General features: G+C 37.8%; 2 protein-coding genes across 5 annotated transcripts in view; both read left to right on the forward strand.

Moving 5' to 3' along the window:
- The window catches only part of PTPRR (protein tyrosine phosphatase receptor type R), a 130364-nt gene extending 128679 nt beyond the window's left edge, over positions 1 to 1685 (forward strand). For all 4 annotated transcript variants that reach the window (XM_089524112.1, XM_089524113.1, XM_089524110.1 and 1 more), the window contains one exon: positions 327 to 1685. In XM_089524112.1, the coding sequence (XP_089380238.1) occupies positions 327 to 420 (94 nt within the window). In that variant the 3' untranslated portion in view covers positions 421 to 1685. The remainder of the gene's footprint in view (positions 1 to 326) is intronic.
- A 1636-nt stretch (positions 1686 to 3321) lies between these two features.
- The window catches only part of PTPRB (protein tyrosine phosphatase receptor type B), a 96887-nt gene continuing 80988 nt past the window's right edge, over positions 3322 to 19220 (forward strand). The window contains exons 1-3 of the mRNA XM_089524119.1: positions 3322 to 3417; positions 4592 to 4990; positions 15125 to 15366. Coding sequence (XP_089380245.1) covers positions 3363 to 3417; positions 4592 to 4990; positions 15125 to 15366 — 696 coding nt within the window. The 5' untranslated portion in view covers positions 3322 to 3362. The remainder of the gene's footprint in view (positions 3418 to 4591; positions 4991 to 15124; positions 15367 to 19220) is intronic.

The raw sequence follows: 19220 nt of genomic DNA on the forward strand, positions 1-19220 counted from the left end.
TTCCCTAGCAGTTAAAGCTGTCTCAAACTGGACTATTTCTGCAGTGTGTTGTGGACCTAAAATACCTCATTATATATGTATATGCAAATATAGTTGTTCCATGATTTTAAAAAATCTGAAATTCAAAACGCTTCTGTTCCCAACCATTTGGGGTAAGGGATACGCAGCCTGTAATAAATAGCTTTTCAAAAATCTGTTCAAGAGGAAAGTGTGTACACTACAAACAGAAATTCTTCCTTCAAAGTTTCTCCAACTCTCAGAGGGAAAATATTTTTTTCTCACAAACTCCTTCACCCTTTTTTTCTCATCTTTCTTTTTCCCTACAGAGGTGGAATGGTCCAAACCAGTGAACAGTATGAATTTGTGCATCATGCATTGAGCCTATATGAAAGCAGACTCTCTGCTGAAGTTGTCCCATGAATTCAAGAAGGGAGAATCATATGTATCAATCTCTCTTGAGGTAATTGATTACCTACCAGCAACTTCTTCAAGGAGTTTACTGCTGTGGAAAGAGAGGAACTGCAGCCAGCTTGTAAAAGGAATGTGGATGGGTTTTTTAAAATAATTAAAAATGCATCATTGATTGACGGATCCTTGTCTTGAATGTATTGTGAGTTCCCTGAAACAGTTTTAATGAAGGTTAATGTACTGATGTTACATTTGGATTTTGCATATATATCCTATGGGAGATTTATTTCTGTATTAATGGAATCTGCCACACAGAATGTATGTTATGTATGTATGTTCTATAACAGCTGGACATGGGAAATTCCACAGAAGAAATGTGTATAAACACTTTAACGTTTGCAAAGTTTGTCTTGTGAAATAGGCTGTCAGGTGTTCAACTGTCCCTGTTAAGTGCTATGACCTACTTTGTGGTAAATATAATTTGGAGCCGCTTGAGATCTTTCCGCTAAAAGGCACAAGTGACTGATAATGAGTTCAAATGAAAATGATACAAAATACGGGGGAGGGGGGGGAGAGTCATAAAAATCAATTGTTTTGAAACTATACAAAATCAGTTTGTATTTTATATGACAAGTCCATTAAATACTCTTAAATTTGTGGTGTGTATAGTAAATTCTGTAAAACATTGCAGAACACAATGGCTGCAACACAAAGAGAATAATACAAAGGCACGACCTACTAAAACAAAGGAAAGTTGTAAAAGAAGCACACATTGTCATGGAGGCTCCTGTACTCTTGTGGAATTCTGGCTCATTTCAAAGGGCTTGCCCAACGGATTGAGTCTAGTGTCTTCTTCAATGCTTATATATTTATTCAATATCATTTATTGTCTTAGAAGCTACTTTATGCTCCAGGACAGAATCCATTGTGTTTGTAAATCTAGTGAGTTGTTTTACTTTTGGGGGAGAAAATTTTTTGTTACGTATATTCATTAATAAGGATTTTAAATATCTGCCTGTCTTTTACTAAACATTTGGGGCTTTTTCTAATAAATAGTCAAACCTTTCATTCCTTTTAGTGAGAGGAAGGATGTTTGGAAACACAGAATGCTATATGAAAAATGAGGATCTTATTTTCTTTCTTCTGTTTTTATCTTGGCAATGATCTGTTTATTCAGCAGGTACACCTCTTTTTGGCAAAAGTATGAGGTTTCAGCACCGTATCAAATAATGCATTTCTAAAACAGTGATGTTACCTTTGCTTCATATAGCCAATAAACTTGGTATAAATATCTGAAGATTCCTATATTTATTTCCTTGATTATCATCGTATTTTGCAACTCTTCTACTCCAATAGGCACAAAGTACACAGATTAGCTTGCTGGTTTCTGCTGCAGTGCCCACAAGTGATAATTCCTAAGCACTGGAGTGCAGCTTTGGTGCAGCTTCCAGATTCTTAGGATGCATGCATCATTTAAACAGCATACCTCCAAAGAGACCCGAAGCAGCTTTATTTTGGCAGTCTGTAACAGGCCTGAGAAAATTTTGTTGTATACCTACAAGTGGTTTCTGGCTTATGGTGACCCTACCTTAAATGTATCACAGGGTTTTTATTTTTGTTTTTTGGCATAGGGGGCTTGCCTTTGCCTTCCTCTGAACTTGAGAGAGTGTGACTTGACATATCATAGATCACAGTGGGTCTCCATGGCTGAGTGGGTTTTTAATGGCCGAGCGGGGATTCAAACCCTGGTCTCCAGAGTCATAGTCCAATGCTCAAACCACCATATCATGCTTGGTCTCTCCCCAAGGAAGACCTATGTGCAAAGGCAAATTTTAAATATAAGTTTTAAGACTATGGGTCTACTTTCAGAGAAGGCAGGTGCTGCCTGAACATTTTTCATGCAATTGAATTATGGCGCTTATCACAATATAGTGCATATGTGATAATTATTGTGCTAATCACTTTGTGTTGGTTTTCTCATACAACTTGTGAGGTGAGGGAAACAAGTGGCCTTCCAGATGTTGTTGAACCCCAATTCCCATCAGGCATAGCCAGTCTGAGTCATGATAAGAATATTAGATCATAAACTTCTAGTGGACTAAAAGAACCCTGTGGCTGTCACACAATATGAGTGCTTTCAAGTGGAAGACTCCAAGAACTACCAGTGGAAAATGTGTCCCATATTTGCCTCAAGAAATGTGTAATGATAAGAAAAAAAATATGAAGAATACATAAAGAGGCAGCAGTAGGAATATATAGAAGTATTACAAATGGAACATGATGATATCTGGATCTACATTTTTTTTAAAAAAAAAATCATGAATGAGGAGGATTGATTGGACAGTCAAACCCTCTACTTGAAGTACCCAGCATCTAAGAATCATTTGAACTCAAAATGGAAGAAGGTAAAGGAGAGCCTTTGAGATATGGACCTTCATTTTTCTATAGATGTTTGAGCATACAGTGACAAGCACCCCATATACCTATTCATGTGATGTTCCTGGAATTGATACATAACATATTATTACAAAATGTTGGTGGTGTTTACAGGACAATGTGATATATATTTACACAGGCCAATCACAAGCACCTGCAGACATGTAATGGCTCACATACAGGCAATTAAACAAAATTACAGTTCCTTCTTCCCAGCTGAATTTTCAGAGAGTTTCAAGCACTGTATTTCTTTTATAAAATGTAGTTTTCTTTTGCTTAGGTTTCCTTAAACAGACCAGACAGTGAGCACTGGCTGAAGAATCATATGAAAGGGCAGAGTGGTGTAAAACTCCCCAAAAAGCAATTGAATAGGAGGAAGTGTTCGTCACTAACTTTTTCCTCCTGTGAAGGCACATTTCCTTCCTAGCCTTCGCTTCACTTATCTGGGGTATGCTTTTGGGGGGGGGGGGAGTGGGAGAGAGAGAGAAAGAGAAGCAAAAGGAACTGTTACAGAGAAAATGGAGACTTTACTTCACATTCTAATTTTTATCTGCCTGGCCTTTGGGATGTCGGGTAAGTACAACTCTTCAGCATTTTCATGCCTCTTCCTCTTTCTGGCTGAGATTCCCAAGCGTTCTGGGAGTTTCCACAATGCTGTTGAAAGAGAATGATTTCCGAGCTTCAGTTATTACAAGAGGAATGGAGGGATGGGTCAAGCAAATGCAAGATTGTTTAGGTTTCCTTCAAAAAGAAAATAAACTTTCATTTTAATAGTTACTTCATTCTTTGAGAAGTTCTACCACTGGATACTTCATTTGGGCCAAATGCATTTCAGAAAGCTTCACATTTGTTCATGTTTCCTGAAGATTATAAAAGCAGAAGTATAATACTAATTTCCATAATAACTTGTTCCACAACCTGCTAGAAATGAAAAGTTCTGCAAAGGAAGGCCTACAGCGTGCTATTTTAAATACTATTTTGCTGTTTTTCAGAAGAAGGGACTTTTTGATAGCAATTAATACTGCAATTGTATTTGTACGATGGTGGAATTCATTGGGGATTGGATACATTTTATTGGGAGGGAGGCTGAAAATCTAACCATTCTGAACATGGTGCTAGTCTTGTCCTTAATTTTAAAAAAATATATATAAATTTCATTAGGAGTGTTCGGTATGAAATTTATATTTGTAAAAGATGCCCCATGTTTATATTAAGCAGAGCACAACATATTGGCAGAGATGCAGAACTGTTCCCAGGTGACACATGTCTCAAACCTTTTCAACAGATTTATTAAGAATCTTCCTTAGTGTTAAGTTGTGACATGAAAGTAAAGGTATCTGATGTCTTAAGCCATATTTAGAGTAGGCCCCATCAAAGTCACTTCAATAAAGGACTTCTGTTACACTGATTTCACTGGGTCTAAGAGTTACTCCATTCAGATTCAACTATGAATCGTGTCTATGTGCTGTTTTATGCTTGTCTTAAATTGCTTTAGTAACACTTTTTTGTATAGTGTGACTCAGAAACTACCTAAGTAAGAATCAAGAAAGCTTCAAAATAGTCAGAATATTAATATCCTTTTGTTTCAAATATCACTTTTACTTAACCATTTTTATGTGAATAACATGAGAGGAAGATAAAATGCAAATGATATGACTTGTTGGTTTGGGCTGTTACTGTTGTTGCTGATCTGTGAACATTAATCTATGTTCTTTTTACATTTGCATGGGTTCTTTTTTTTCCCTAGATGGTTTTCTGATTATCCATGAGCAAAAACAGCAATGTATTTATGAGAGCAAGAAAATAGCACATGTGGGAACATGCAACTTTACTAATATTAACCAGCAATGGAGATGGATGAATGAAGAAAAGCTTCTCCATGTCAAATCTGGCCAATGTCTGTCTATCACCAGGTCCTATGCTGCTCATTCCCGCAGAGCAATCATTGCCAACTGCTCTGAGGCACCAAACTGGACCTGTCACAGCAAGGAAGGGCTCCTTGAGGTGAAAAACAGCTCTCTCTTCCTCAAGAAACAAGGTTCAAAGGTTGTTGTGAAGATGGGTAGGAAATATCCCCATAGTTGGAAAAAAATGGAAATCAACGAGAAGGGAGAACCTGTTCATGAAAACCTGTGCTCAAGCAATGGTAAGATGCCCTTAACATTTGTGAGCTCTCAAGTGTCTTCTATACCACAAAATAATGTTACTGGAGTTGCTGGAAAATTATGTGACTTGTAAAAATACAAAGCCATTTTGGTTGGTTTTAAAAAGTAAGGCCTAACTCCTGTTATTAGTTTTGACTACAGTAGACCCACTGATTCAATGATATTTATCTACATGTTGACTCAGCATCCATCAGTTAATTGAATGGATCAACTCTAGTAGGGCTTAACCAACAAGATGTCAGTCTAACATTTTAAGGACAGTAATGAGAAATTTGTTTCTAATTATCCATGCGTATTTTTCAGCCTGTCATGTGGTACCAGAGTTGGTATTTGTCCCCAGTCCTTCAAATGTCTCCCTCTAGCTTTTTTTAATGGCCTTTCTTGATATACTGAAGATGGAGTGGCACATGGATTTGATGCAGTCTGGGGGGAAAATAAGCATACCAATTACTAAGTATCTCTTCTTCATTAGTTTTACCATATAAATTAACAGACTTAAAAAGCAGTAGTTTTTTTAAAACAAAAATCAAGAACAGTAGATAGTGATTAACAAGTATATTTTCAGCATAACAAACATAAACCTCCCCAGATCCATACAAAGGTTTGTTTGTGGCTTCACTGAATAATACTGTACTTACAACTTCTAGAGTGCCTTATTGGGAATTAAAAGCACTCAGCAGTCCTGGCAAAAACTAGGTGGCAACATGGAGAAGTGTGTGCAAGTGAAAGAAGCTTGTCTAAATATGACTAGTAAATTGTTTATGGTTAGTATGATTGCAGAATTCTTGTTTCACATTTCATTTTGTTAACTACTGTATCATACCAAATATGTAACAATAAGCCTGAGAAGTTTTGCATGACTGGCAGAGAATTTAAGTGGATGTTGTCTTTGACCACATATCCCAGGACTACGGGACACAAGCTTAATATTTTAACTCTGGGCTGATGCATTCTCTATGAGCACTTTGGCCCAATACAAACCGGCATTTTGTGCCAGCCTGTTGGCGGAGTTAGGGTGCAGCGTCCACACGCTGGACATCCTAACACTGCCCCAAGGGTGCCATTTTGGTGCACTTGCTGCATACACATGATGCAGCACCGAAGGGGTGTCATAAAGCCATGCAGCTATGGCTCCCCTTGGAGGGCACAAAAAGGAGTCGCTACAGCCAGTAAAGGGGCAGCTGCATAACTGACCTAAACTAGAATTCCACACATCATATTTTAGGCCATCATATTTAGGTTCTCGCTAGGGACTTTATCACATGATGCTGGAGAAGTGGAATCATCACATGACATCATTCATTTTCATCCTGCTGCTGCCTTGCATTGCTCTCAGAACTATAGTGTACCTTTTTATTGATGGAGAAAACTCGTCAATAGTCTCTCAGTCTCATTGCCATTCCATTGCTGCCTTCATGCAGTAGATCCTTTCCTCTGAAGTTCCACATCTCAGTCAGTCATGTGGTATGAGTGGGTGTGATTCTGCTTCTCTCTTCCTCTCTTTTGCAATAATCCCAGTCTCCTGCACCTTCTGGAAGATGGCTGATGTGTGCACATTCACACAGCAACCAGCTTCAGGAATCAGTTGGTAGCTGGGATCACTTGCCAAAGTGGAAAGCTGCTGTGTGAATGTGCATGCACCAGAAGGTGGTCAGAAGAGTGATCACAGAGGTCAATACCTTCCTGATGCCAGCTGATGTGCACACATTCACACAGTAGCCAACTTCAGCAGATGGTTGGCAACTGTGATCATTTGTCTCCCCTTCCTCTCGAACAGGGACATAGCTAGGATTTTAGGAAGGGGGGGTCCAGACTAAGTGCCACCATTATAATGGGACTTGAGTGTGGCGGCGCAGCAGCACACACCATTCATTTTTCTAATGGAAGGGGGGGGTCTGGACCCCAAGAACCCCCCCCCCTTGGCTACGTCCCTGTCTCGAAGTGCAGGACTGTGGTGTGAATGTGCTCACAGCAGCCCCACATTCAGGAGGGGGCAGAGTAGCAATTGATGTGGCCAACACCTTCCTAAAGCTGGCTGCTGTATACACATTCACACAGGAGTCAGCTTTGAGAGTCAATTGACAGCCACAGTCACTTGTGGGAACTTCTGGAAGGTGGCATTGGCAATGTAAAAACAGGTCATGCAACCATGGATCAACAAAATGCTGTCATGGGGGAAGGTTTGATGAGAAATGATGCCAATCTGGTATGCTTCCATTCTTAAACTAGCATGATTGTGGCAGGACAGCAGGTTGGTGTTAGGTAGAAAGTAATAATTGATGAGGCAGAAAATAATAACAGCAAGCCATAAAATCAAAAGGATTATCTCAAAAGGAACCATCCCCATAATGATCCTAGCTCTCAGCCAACCAACCAAAGCAGTAACATGGAACATTAAGAGTTGTTGAATCACTTCCAGTATTTCACATGTAGGATACATGTGGCTAAATAACATTAGAGTTGGCAAACGTGGCAAAAATTACTAATAAGGATGAACAAACAAGCTAAGAGAGGCTTTAGCATGTTGCTTTTGCCTGATCCTACCAGGAAGAGCAAGATTTCTCTCCTGGAGCCTCTCCTCTTTCCTCCATTGAATTTGAGTGGCAACTACTTTTGCACTTTGAACTCCATTTGCAACAATTGAAGTAAGGTGAGAGTAAGCATGGTACAGTGGTTTCAGTATTGCACAGAGAAGTCCTGCCGGGATAGACGTGGGATCTAAAACTCAAAGACGGATCCTATCACACTGCCCCATGGCCAGGCAGTAGCCAGCCCATATGCAACCTGGGCCTCTCACACAGCTTTTCAAAAATAGGAAAATCCTATTTTTGAAAAGCTTTGAGAGAAGCCCAGGTTGAATACAGGGCTACTGCCTGGCCATGGAGCAGTGTGACAACAGAGGACATTTCTTGCCAAATAGAAACATTTGGAGTATATGGAATATGTTAGTATTTTCCTAGTTATATTTTTTTCTTACTATCAACAGCCTTGATTTTATTAATTTTTGATGACTACTACTGAATGAAATTTCATTATGAAAGCTGCTCATATAATTTTTACCATTAAAAACAACTTAAATGTGCTTAACAACATAAATAAATAGAAAGAAACGAACTCCTAAAGCATTTTTTATGCTTGTTGGCTTTTTTCAGGCACATATTTCTGTTCAGTTAGACACTGATTTAGGAATATGAGAGAAAAGATTTAAAAGTACATACTGAAAAGTTGTGCATGTGTAATTATCTGGGGTTTTGGTGAATCTATGTGTATCATCATCATCATCATCATCATCATCATCATCATCATCATCATTTATTTGTATAATGCCATAAGTTTACATGGCACATTACAGATACAATCTATTAAAAAAATAAAATCCTGCCAGAGGCGTACAATCTAAGAAATAAAACATAAAACTATACAGTAGTTATAGCAAATTATGCAGGTAAAGTACATTGCTATAAAAGCAACTAATACATGTAATCAAGTATAAAATTATAAAAACAGTATTAAAATAAAGTTCCAAATCCTTTAGAAAACAAGTCTTTAATTCAGATTTCAAACTAACAAGAGAAGAGGTAGTCTGCAGATGTTAAGGGAGGAAATTCCAGGAGTATGGGTGCAGAGAGTGATGAAGGATGAAGCCGAGCCAAGGAAGAGGAAACCCTTGGCTGGGTAAGAAACCTAGAACCTGTGGAACATAGAGTTTGAACAGACTAGTAGAAGGAAATAAGGGCTAAAAGATAAGGGGGGGAGGGTTAAGTTATGTAAGTTTTTAAATGTTAAAAGAAGAATCTTATACAGAATCCTAAAAGGAATGGGTAGCCAATGAAGAGATACCAGTAGTGGGGTAACATGATCAAAACGACAAGCCAAAAAGATAATCTTAGAAGCAAAATGTTGAATGGAAACCAGAGGATTAAGGTGAGATAATGGGAGTCCTATCAAAAGAAGATTGCAATAATCAAGGCGGGGAATAACCAAAGCATGAACTAAGGTCTTAGCAGAGGAAGCAGAAAGAAAAAGTTTAATTTTGGCAATGTGATTAAAAAAAAATCAACATGAGTTTGCTACAGGTAAAAAAATAGCTAAAACATACAAAGGGCAAAATTAAAATAGAATTAAACTATTCACAATATTAAAAAAAACAAAAACATATGCCTAAATAATAATATATATACGCTACTGTTTTCTAATTTAAGATTACACCTGCATTTTTAATTTAAAGCTACTGCCTGCATGTAAAAATCTTCATTCAGTTCACTTGGGAAGAAATGGTTAGACACCAAGTTTGACATGAGTCATATAACTCATAGGTTATATCCTCTTTTTGTTTTGTCTACAGTCTTAAGTAGACAAAACAGAGGATAAGCAAAAAGGATATCACATATGAGCTAGTTGAGTGATATGAGTTGGGAAGGCATTTTGATAAGAAAGCATACAGTGTACACAAAATATATTCAATCCAATGAGCTAATACCTATTCTGCAATTCATGCCAATGAAACCCACTGCATACAAGCTTTTCTCTCTGGGTGTAATAGGGATTCTGGCATCTTTCACAATATTTATTGGTATAATATTTGTTACTTTTCCATCATACATTGGCCATCCAAGCAGTTTGCACACAATAGTTAATAAAATAAAATAAAACCAATAATATAAAGCATGATTTTTTAAAAATTAGTTACATAGCTAGCTGGCATCACCAGTGTACACAATGTTGTACAGTACAGAATAGTAAAATCACGACCATTTCAATGCCATACAATTTAATTTAAAAAGAATACATGCTATGGATATACTACATTATAAGAATAAAACTAAACCAAAGTTCCAAAAGCTTAAGAAAATAAAAGAGTTTTTATGTGAGGTTTTAAAATAGCCATTGAAGAAGCAGCCTGTGAATATTCAGGAAGATAATTCCTAGAGAATGAAGCAGCAAGGAAGAAAGCAGGAGAGTGAGCTAAAAAGCAGGACTCAAGAAATATGGAGTTCAAAGAACAGAGATACCAAGAAGGGTAATAACAGACGATAAGGTCTAAAAGGTAGTGACTAGCATTGTCTGCAACATAGCGTGTTTTTCTTTTCTCTTCTATGCAGCACCCCTGCACATCAACCAGAAACCTGTACCATATCTAGGCATAGCAAAATATATAACGCTCAATAAGAGAATACATATAAGGCTGTTCTATATATATATATATCATTGTGCACATTTTTAAAGGAACACAGGATTCTGGTGTCTGTAGTGCAGAATTTGAGCGAATTTTGCACATATTATTTTTAGTACACTCATATTTATAGTTCTGCTTCGAAAATACAATTCTGGGAGCTGTAATAAAAAGTAACTTTTTCAAGTTCTGCAAATGAATTATTTGACTCTTTTAAATGGGGTGTCACATCTACCACAGGGCTGGATACTGAACCTCAAAACATCCAACGTGTGTTCATGTCAACAGACCCTTACAGTTTCCTGTTCAAAGAAAAGCAATTATTTTATTTTTTTTTTAATTGAAATGATTTATGGTTTTGGGGGAGGCAGTCTATCCTGGTGAGTTTAAAATATATGTTAAGGTAACATAATATATGTGAGGTTTGGAACAAGGAAGGGTTTTCATTGAATAGAACTTTACAAAGTCATGTGTCTTGTGCAAGTAAATAGAAGATAGGCAGCTTTATTTTACTGGTAGCATTAAATATACATGTCAATGGTTTTAAAAGATGTTCATTTCAGGATGGCAGTTCACAAACTACTCCTTTTGGAATAGGAAAAATCATAGGTTGCCATTCTAAGTCTTCATAATTACATACTGGGTGATCATATTTGGAAACATCTGCTACTTCTAACCCAGCAATTACAACTTTTTAGAGGGTCTGTAAGTTTAAATTGTTATACGTGGCAACCAGCCCAGTGTTGTAGGAGCAAAACAAGGTTTGCCATGGATGAAACACTGCTTCTTGAAGTGCCCCAAATAAAATACCTTGTAGAAAGGAGCAACATATTATATGAGAGAAAGATAGTTAAAATGCAAAGGGAGACCCAAAGTGCTCTGACTATAAACATGGCATCAGTGACCACAGAATGACACAAGGAGAGCCCTACCTTTTTAGCAACTTATAAAGGAGATTACATTCTCTTAACCCAAAAAGAACAACCAGGGAAGAAAATGCGAGGAAAAAAATGCTTCCTGGACTCTTAATTGCTACTTTGGCCTCCGCCAAAACATAAGTGACGAAAAAAGCTCATATAATCATAGACCATTATCAGAAGTTCATGGGCTGTGCCCAGCAGAACGCTTATTTCCTGAACAGAACCAGCATGAACATTTATAAGAGAACCTCTGTACAATCTGTTGTTACAAAGCAGCCTTTAACAACCAGAAGCCTATCAGCTGCATACAGCAACCTAGAAGGAGCTGGGCAGGATTCTTGTTTTTCCCACCCACCATAGACTGAAAAAACAAGGGCATATTGCTCGTGTCAATGTGACATTGTTGGTGACAGTTTGTTCAGATGTGTGGCATTCTACAATCTAAAAGTGGAAGACTGCATAGCCTTCAATATTTCACAGATGAACACCAGGACACGTGCAGTCAAAGAGCAACAGCGTATAGTCAAGATGGTGGGGGGGGGGGGGAACCAATGAGGAAGGACACACAAACTAGAATAGGCTGCAACAGTTTGAGTTTACTGGGAAATGCAAAGTTCTACCCCCTCCTCTCATCTGTTACAGTAATAAACTGAGTAAATAAAATAATTGTTGTTATTTTTACAAAGGCACAACAACATACCTTCAAACTATCTCAGTTCATCAGGGAGAATCCTTTGTCAACCCACTTTTTCAGTTGCTGTTACAATGTTCCAATTTTTCCCTTCTCCTCTCACTTTCCTCCTTTGTCCTCAGCTTATTTCAGTTGCTGCAAACGGAGTTCAAAGTGTAGAAGTAGTTTGCACTTCATCCATCAACTCAGCAGCAATGAGATGAGATAAATTCTAGGAGAGGACCAGAATCAGGCACAAACAAGCTGCTCCAGCCTCTCCTATCTTGTCTATTCTTGTTAGTAACTTTTGCCATCTTGACCACACTCATCTGGGAAATGTTAGGGAGCATGTAACAATGATACTGTCTTGCCTAACAACTTCCACAACATAATGACAGAGTGAATATTTTCATTCAGAAAGTACCAGCTTCAATCCCTGGCATCTCAGTTTAAGGCTAAAAAAAGACCCATCTAAAACCCTGGAGTGATGTTTCTAGTCAGTGAGCCAGCAGGAACAATGCTGAACTAAAAGGACCATTAAAAGGGTAGCTCCACATGTTTTACATCATGTAATCATTCATATCACAATTGTCAGTTCACAGAGAGCCACATGAAAGCTAGCATCTCAAAAGCAAGCTCAGTAAGTCCAATAGAAATCATATATTAAAATCAATAGCAAGAATAACTCCTAAGGAACAGTAAAAACCCATAATAGCATCAGATTCAAATAATGATTCATTTAATTTTAAATAGAATTGAAATACCTGTTACAGCAACAACAGGGTTTTAACTGATCTCAAAATCAGGTGGCCTACTACTGAAGTTTTCTAGGGATACAGTTCTACCAGAAGTATGCTCCACCAAGAAGGCCTGTTTCCCCACTCCAAGCTAACTCCACCTCAGACAATGCAGGGACTTAGAACAGGATCCTTTCTGATAACCAAAGCACCCTGCCTGCAGAGCCTCTTTCAGGTTTATACATTCCTTAAAATAGCTTGGAGCCAAGAAATTTACATTCAGGTCAAAAGTGGGACTATATATTGCATCCAGAAATGAAAGGGAACTGATATAAGTCTTACAGTATTGGTGTTAACAGTGACAAGTGAACCACTCAAATTCTGAACTGATTAAATTTTCTAAAACTTCTATATAAAAGAAGGAAATATGTGGCTGTCTGGAAATTTGGGGGCCTCAGATCCACTATCCCTAACCAGCATAGATAATGATGATAGATGGTGGGAACTGCACTCCTACAACATTCTCAGGCATTTATTCTCCCCTTCCATGCTTTATAGCTAGCATCATGAAAACAAACAAAATGTAATGGATGCCACTTTATGCTATGCCTTGAATAGGATATACTTTTTTTAATTAAAAAAAATCCTACTACCTGAATGCTTGAAGTCCAGCATATAAACAAACTTTTATGATTTTTCTTTGATAGGAATATATGTGTGTAAGCATACACTTGATTTGAAGGGCTGTTTGAACTCATGGGAATGCTACAGAGGACTCCTTTTAGGACTGCTTTTATTAGAACAGAGCAGCTCTTTGGAGCAATAGGAGATGGGTGTCATCATCATACTAGAAGCACTAAATCCCAAACCATCCAGTGCCATCTTCTGGGCTCACTCCACCAGGAAGGACCCAAGCCATTGTAAAACAGTACCTTCAGGCCCTATTGCAGAGAGATACAATGGGTAATGTTATCAAAAGCTGCCAAGACATCCAGTAAACCAACAGGGACACACTACTCTTTCTTGTTGTCAATGAAGATCATCCACCAAGGTGACCAGAGCCTTCTGTGTTCCATAACCAGCCTGAAAATAGATTGAAACGGATCAATGTAATCTGTTTCAGCAGGAAATTTTAGAACTGTGAGGCCATCACTTGCTCCACTGCCTTGCTCAGAAATTGAATTTTTGAAACTGGCTAGGAATCTTATATGGTGATATCCAAGGAGGGCTTTTCCAACAAGGGTCTTACACCTGCCTCCTTTAGGTGTGTTAGAACTTCGCCTTGTTTTACTGTGGTATTGATCATACCTTTTATCCACCTATCCAGTCTCCCTCTGGCTTTTTTAATTATCCAGAAATGGAAAGAGTCTAAATTGCACACAATGGCTTTCTAAGAATCCTGTCAACATCCTTGAGCTGTACAAATTTAAACATATTCATTATCACTGGACAAGCATGGGTTAAACTTATATCTGGGTTAACTGTAGCATCCATGAGTGGATATATGTTATTTCACCTGCAAAATGTCAGGTATTTCCTCAGAGTGGGCTACTGAGTGGTCCTCTTGTTGGCCAGTGCACAGAAGACATTTAACAACTCAAAACAGCAATACCAGCCAGCTCTTTATGCCTGTTTCACAGCAATGCATGGAACAACAAAAACTGTTTTTCCCTGCCAGCATTGTCAAAGGGAGACTGGATGAGTGGATAGAGGGAGTGATCATTGCCTCACTAAAACAAGGCCAAGTTCCATGGCCTACCAGTTCTAAGAGTTCCTGCTTCAATAAATTACTTTGATACATTTCAATCTATTTTCAGGCAGATTATGGAACAGCAATGGCTCTGGTCACTTCGGTGGATGATCTTCATTGGCAACAAGATTTTAAAAAATCATGGGAAATGTTGAACCCTATGTTTCAAGGGGAAATTGACCATAGAGTCACACTCAATGATTTAGATGCCCAGACAGGTGGTCTCTCTCAGCATCTGGAGGTTCTGCAGCACAACTCTATGGCCAGCCTCTGGTGGAAGTTAACCATAAATTGCCCATAGAGTCAAACTGGAGGACCTCCAGATGCCTAGAGAGACCTTTTTTCCAAATATGCGAAGTATGTATGTGAGTGTGTGACACTGCAGTTACCAGTCTGGCAAATATGGAGAGGTCATATTTTTAAGATGGTTTTAATTTTGTTGTTCATTTAATACTATTTTAATCTCAATGTTTTGTCTGTTTCATCCATATGAGGTTTCACTTGCAATATGGTGGTTTCACAGCAGTAAAGCAGTGAATCCACATTTTAGTCTGAACTCAAATGACCTGTTCAAAACATTGAACCTATTTTGGGGACAGGATTCTGTATCTTGGATAGCTGCTTTCAAGACCTGGAGCAAATTCACAATCTTATTTTGAAGATTAAAAGTTTGATGATTTAAATTTCTTTAATGTTTTGATTAAAATCTGGAGTGGATCGACCATTCCACTGACATCCAAGCCACCATCTTATTATAAAAGTATAATAATATTTATGTTCATTATAAAGGTGATGCTGATTTATGAAAGATTGCTTCTAATCATGTTTAGCACTGCTGCTATTTACTTTCCTTTATTCATCTTAGATTTCCAAGATGCTGAAACATTTGTTCGGAGCACTAGAAATACATCCCCTCCCTTTAATCCAGTAACACATAGTCCACAGAATTTTCATGGAGGTAGCAGTACAGTGACTTTCATCAGCAATACTACAGTAAGCAACAGTAAAAACATGGACAAACTTAATATTAACCAGGATATCTTTGAAGTGACAGAAAAACCCTGGATTTCCACAACTACCCACCATTTCTCTAGCACCACAGAACAGGTAAGATCTATTATTGACTGGAACATATTGCTGTTCATTTTCAGCTGCTTAGATGATTGGGTCCTTCAGTACCAAAAGTTCACAAACTGCAATGTAATAAGTTTAAGAATATTTCTAAAGGGCTCCTCGTGTAGCTAATAAAAGACACTGTAAAGTTTTTTCATATTTTTTCCATAGTAAGAAAGACAGAAGAAGTGTCTTTCATTGAACCACTTGGTTACAAGTACAGGTCCGTCTATCTGTCCCACCATGCTCATAGGTTCATCTGGTGATGAAACAAGCATGGTTCCCTATCCCTATCAATGGATCTTTGAGATTTGTCAGATAATTGGTATCTGTTTGGAGGTCTCTCCCATTGCCTTCTAGTTACTTGGGCTCCCAACTTGTGAATTATATAGTCTAAACAGGCAGATTTAGCATAAACACTATGGATAAGCACTTTTAAATACTGGACTTTCAAGATCTTTAATATGGTATAATGTCCAGGCAGTTTACCAATCTTTTAAGCTTTTTAAAAAAAAAAAACATACACACACTCTACTTCCCTTGAGGAAGAACATAGATTTCTCATTGTCCAGAAACATAGCTTTTCATTGGCTTTACATTTCATGTAAGACATCAGACATATTACATCATATTAGCATCTTAGCAAACTTCATTATGAGGCAACCAAATAGTCTAAGAGTTGTAAGGGATTAGCCTCTTTATCTCTTCTGTATTATTAACAGGCATTGCAATCCATTGTATCTGTTATATATTTTGGATTTTTATGACAGACATTTATATATATATCATATTTAATACTGAGGGCAGAGGTTCTTTTGTCATCTCTCTTACCAACATTTTAAGAGTATTTACCAGCTAGGAACAACATCAGCAGCATAAAACATCAGGCTTCAAACAGCCTACGTTTTGTATTTTGAGAGGGAGCTTTTATCCTATCTCCAGCATCTCTCTGCTCAGTCAGATACACCCAATGAATTCCTATTAATACCAACAAAGATTTCCCCATCCAATCAGGAATGAGATCTTACTGGTCATCTATAAAAGGCCACTAAGTGATCAATCACTGACCGTTCCTATGGTGTCTGACTGCCAAAAAAATAAATGAATCAACTGGATTAAAACCATTAGTGTAGTATTCCTTTTGGATTTCTTCTCTATATTCTGATCACTAGTTTGTTGTTTTCCCTTAACCTCCTTTGTTTCAGGTTAGGTGACTACATGCCCAGAACTAGCTGGTGACCTTATGCTTCATACACACAGACATCTGGCTTTTTACTCTACACAGACACACTTAAATATTCAATTTCATGGAACATGGTAAAGAACCTTCTTGGTAGCTGATGCCAAGCCCTGGAATGCCTTCCTAGGCTGCATCCACCTGTCCAATTTAACGTACCTTTGACTGTCATGGCTCCATCCAATAGAATCCTGGGATTGTTGAACATAGATTGTTGTAGTGCTCTCTGACAGAGAAAGCTAAATATCTCACAAAACAACAATTCCCAGAATTCCATAGCATTGAGCCATAGCAGTTAAAGTGGTATCAAACTGATAATTTTTGCAGTGCAGATGCAGCCCTCCAGAGTTTAGACTGGCAACTTCTTTCTTATCCTTTCATAGGCAGGACAAGACTTTTTTGTTTTGGATTACCTTTGAAGGCTGATTGCTTAGGTGAAAGAGCCTTTCAGAATGTTGTTGTTGCTGTTGTTGTTGTGTGTCTCTAAGACATTTCCAACCACAGGTTTTCTTGGCAAGATTTGTGTTGTACTGTTATTTGCTTTTAACTGCTTTTAGTTCTATGTCATGTTTTTAACCAATTTAATTCTATTCTTAATTTAATTGTATTTTAAATGTTTGTCTGATGTGCATTTTAGCTGTATATTTTTTTAGATGTGTCTAATTAAACTATATAATTAGATGTGTCTAGTTAGATGTGACTTATTAAACTATAAAAAATATTATCAATGTGATGCATATGAAATAATGTTGCAACCTATTTGAGCATTTTTGCAAATGGAAATTCAGTTTCTATGTGGATTTATAGTAGATCGTGATGATAATTGCATTATTAAGTACATGCTTTTGACTATCCATCAAGGTTAGTCACTTGGCCACCTTAACAGAAACACAAAAATATAGTTCTGTGTTTATAATTTTGAGGAATTAACAATATTGGGTGCTACATATTGTGAGACATATTAAGAGTTTTTTCAAGTCCTTAACAAAAACCTAGATGTCATTGTTGCAGTTTGCTGAGGCTAACCTATTTTCAAGGCACAATAGTTGCTGCTTGGTGGGTGTTTTTCATTTAATGTTTATATTAGAGCAACCTTGGGTTTCAAGTAAACCTACCTCTCACAATTTTAAAACTATGAGGAAAGATATGCCAAGCCCATTTCCTTCTGATTTAAAGAAAGAGGGAGAGACTGCTGTTTTTTTAAAAAGTCAGGCAACATTGGGAAACAATTTAAAATAGCCTGGAGACTGCTGATATGTCCAGTACTCTCAACATTTATTTACAGATCTTTCCTTCGTGTTTTCATCTTAAACCTTTTTTAGCAAAAGATTGAAAACATTTTGTCAAAATCTTGCATATTGATTATGTCTACTCAGTACCCAGCTTTGTTTTATACTTTTTTTAAATTAAAAAGTACTTTTATTTAAAAAACAGTAATTTCCCCAACTCTGGTGCTGAGGGAATGCAGCTATTTTATTGGTATTTATACCACTGTTTCATTAGTATTTAAGATTGTTTTACTGTGTCTAATAATAATATAAGAAAGGCAAGCTCTTCAATGTCATTTCAGACCCCTTTCATAACTTTGTGCATTTGCATTTATTTAGGCTCATTTGTATGAACACATCATCTACTGTGTACATGTGTGGAGATGGCTAGTTTAAGGCTAAACCCATGGGCAAAATTATACAGATTATGTTTTTGTTTGCTATTCAAACATTGAATGAGCCAAACCAGTCAATTCTAAGTGACACAAAAAATACATTCTTAAAACTGCTTGGCATTTTTTAAAAAAAAGCTAATATGTTTAACTAAACCCAATGGAGCCTACTTCTTAATATACTTGTTTAGGATTACCTTGTAAGATGTTAGTGAGTTAGAATGTGATACGTGAAAGCTTCAAGATAGAATATTCTCTTAACCCCCTTCAGCGAAAGCAGTGGAGGAACTACCAAATAACAAGCCATTCCAGACTTATGCTGGCACAGGAGACAGAACAAAAATCTGTATGCTGGCTTCAGGACAGGTGTGCTTCTATTCTGGAGGATGTGAATGGGAAGTTGTGGGGAACGAAAGTGTTTTGTATGCAGGGGATCCAAAACCTCCCCAGATCTTCTTGAAATACCAGCAGTGGACTACCTGCAGACGTCACTATCCAGTGTTCTGTTCCTGCCCCACAAGGTAGTGATGGTTGTCCTATCTTGGATGCCGGCTAAGAACAAAGTACTAAGCAAAATCCATTAGAGATGTTTATCACACTATGCTCTTAAAGAGGTACTATTCCAGTGTGACTCCTCTAGCTGCCTCCTGTTGCATGCTGGGATTGGCAGTTTTAAGGAGGGGTATTTAGAATTCTCAGGCAGAGAAGTTCAGCTCCTTAAAACTGCCAATCCCAGCATGCAACAGGAGGCTGCTAGAGGAGTCACACTGGAATAGTACCTCTTTAAGAGCATAGTGTGATAAACATCAGAGACAAAACAGTAACAGACCCAATTATGTACAGAAACTTCCCAACCAGTTGCAGCCCTCATAGTCAGGCAGGAGTCGAATAGGAGTCCCCCAACACCACCTTCTCAGTCCGGCCCTCCAAGAAAGACCAGAACCATTGCAT

The sequence above is a fragment of the Sceloporus occidentalis genome, unplaced genomic scaffold (assembly GCF_023333645.1).
Source record: "Sceloporus occidentalis isolate IW3139 unplaced genomic scaffold, rSceOcc1.0.p SCAF_5, whole genome shotgun sequence".
Taxonomy (NCBI): domain Eukaryota; kingdom Metazoa; phylum Chordata; class Lepidosauria; order Squamata; family Phrynosomatidae; genus Sceloporus; species Sceloporus occidentalis.